General features: G+C 37.7%; 1 protein-coding gene across 1 annotated transcript; it reads left to right on the top strand.

Annotated features, from left to right (window-relative positions):
- The first annotated feature begins 461 nt into the window (after positions 1–461).
- LOC133832492 (pentatricopeptide repeat-containing protein At4g04370-like) lies at positions 462–1100 on the top strand. Its single transcript, XM_062262829.1, has one exon. It carries the CDS (start codon positions 462–464, stop codon positions 1098–1100), a length of 639 nt encoding a protein of 212 aa, XP_062118813.1.
- Positions 1101–1317: the final 217 nt, after the last annotated feature.

The following is a 1317-nucleotide window of genomic DNA, read 5'->3' as shown; positions in this document are numbered from 1 at the left end:
AAACGGAAATGAAAAAGTCAATTTTTTGTCTTTAATGAAATTAGAAATTGTTTTTATAAACATTATTTGCTGCATAAATACCACATATTTTTAGTTATATACCACATTTTTTTTTCAAAATGTTATGGTTTAGACAATTTCATTACTATCACCGTTAAATACTATTGCGGCTGATTAGGATGTCATGTGTTATGATTTTATTAGTCAATTTCACATTAATTTTTTTAAAAATAATTTCAACATTATTTAAAATAAAAAAAATTAAAACATTAAAAAAATATATATTAAAAAAAGAACTAATTATTTTTAAATATTAAAAAACAAATTTTCTCTCTCTCTCATTCCTCTCTTCCTCTCTCTTTCTTCTCCCTTCTTTTTCATTTTATTCGAGAGATCTGTCTCAAAACCACCTCTCTACATTCTCTCTCTCTCATTCACCTGCCCAGAATTCTATTGTAACCATGTATGTAAAGTGTGGGCATCTGCAACAAAGCCGTGTAGTTTTTGAAAGAATGAGCAAAAGAGATTTGGTTTCTTGGAATGCAATAGTAGCTGAATATGCTCAAAATGACCATTTGTGTGAGGGTCTGTTTCTCCTCTCTGAGATGAGAACAACACTTAAAAAACCAGACTCACTAACATTTGTCTCTCTCCTCCAAGCTTGTGCATCTATTGGGGCACTCGATCAGGGGAAATGGATCCACAATTTTGTTATTAGAAGCTGCATAAGACCGTGTATCCTGGTGGACACAACTCTTGTTGATATGTATTCAAAGTGTGGTGACTTGAAGAATGCTAAGAAGTGCTTCAATGAAATGTCAGAGCAGGACATGGTCTCATGGGGCACAATTATCTCCGGATATGGTTGCCATGGAGAAGGGAAAAATGCTTTGAAGATGTATTCAGAATTTTTGCGGACTGGGATTCAACTAGCACCCCCAACAACTTCTTCTCCACCCCTGTGCCTCGTCAGTGGACCATTGAAGCCGAACCAAAACCCAGTCACTAGCTTCCTCCCCAACCCAACTACTAGCATCTGCGTCTCCAACCTCTCAACATCCCAAGATTCCTCCCCAGCCCAGCCGCAAGCCTTCACCTGAGAAGAAGACGACGATAGATCATATGAGGAAGAAAGAGAAAAAAATATTTGATTTAGGGTAGTTTTAATAAGTTTGATTTAGGGTATTTGATTGGAAGGGATCTCAGGCCATTGACCACGCCTGAAAGCTTCTGGGCTTCGATGGGTAAGGGGTTCCTTGCTAGATCTGGTTCCTCTCTCTCTCTTCTCGCACAGCCCTAACACATGCGACACACATC

The sequence above is a fragment of the Humulus lupulus genome, chromosome 4 (assembly GCF_963169125.1).
Source record: "Humulus lupulus chromosome 4, drHumLupu1.1, whole genome shotgun sequence".
Classification (NCBI taxonomy): Eukaryota; Viridiplantae; Streptophyta; class Magnoliopsida; order Rosales; family Cannabaceae; genus Humulus; species Humulus lupulus.
Note: the sequence above shows the minus strand (reverse complement) of the source record. Positions and strands in the feature narration are given on the sequence as shown.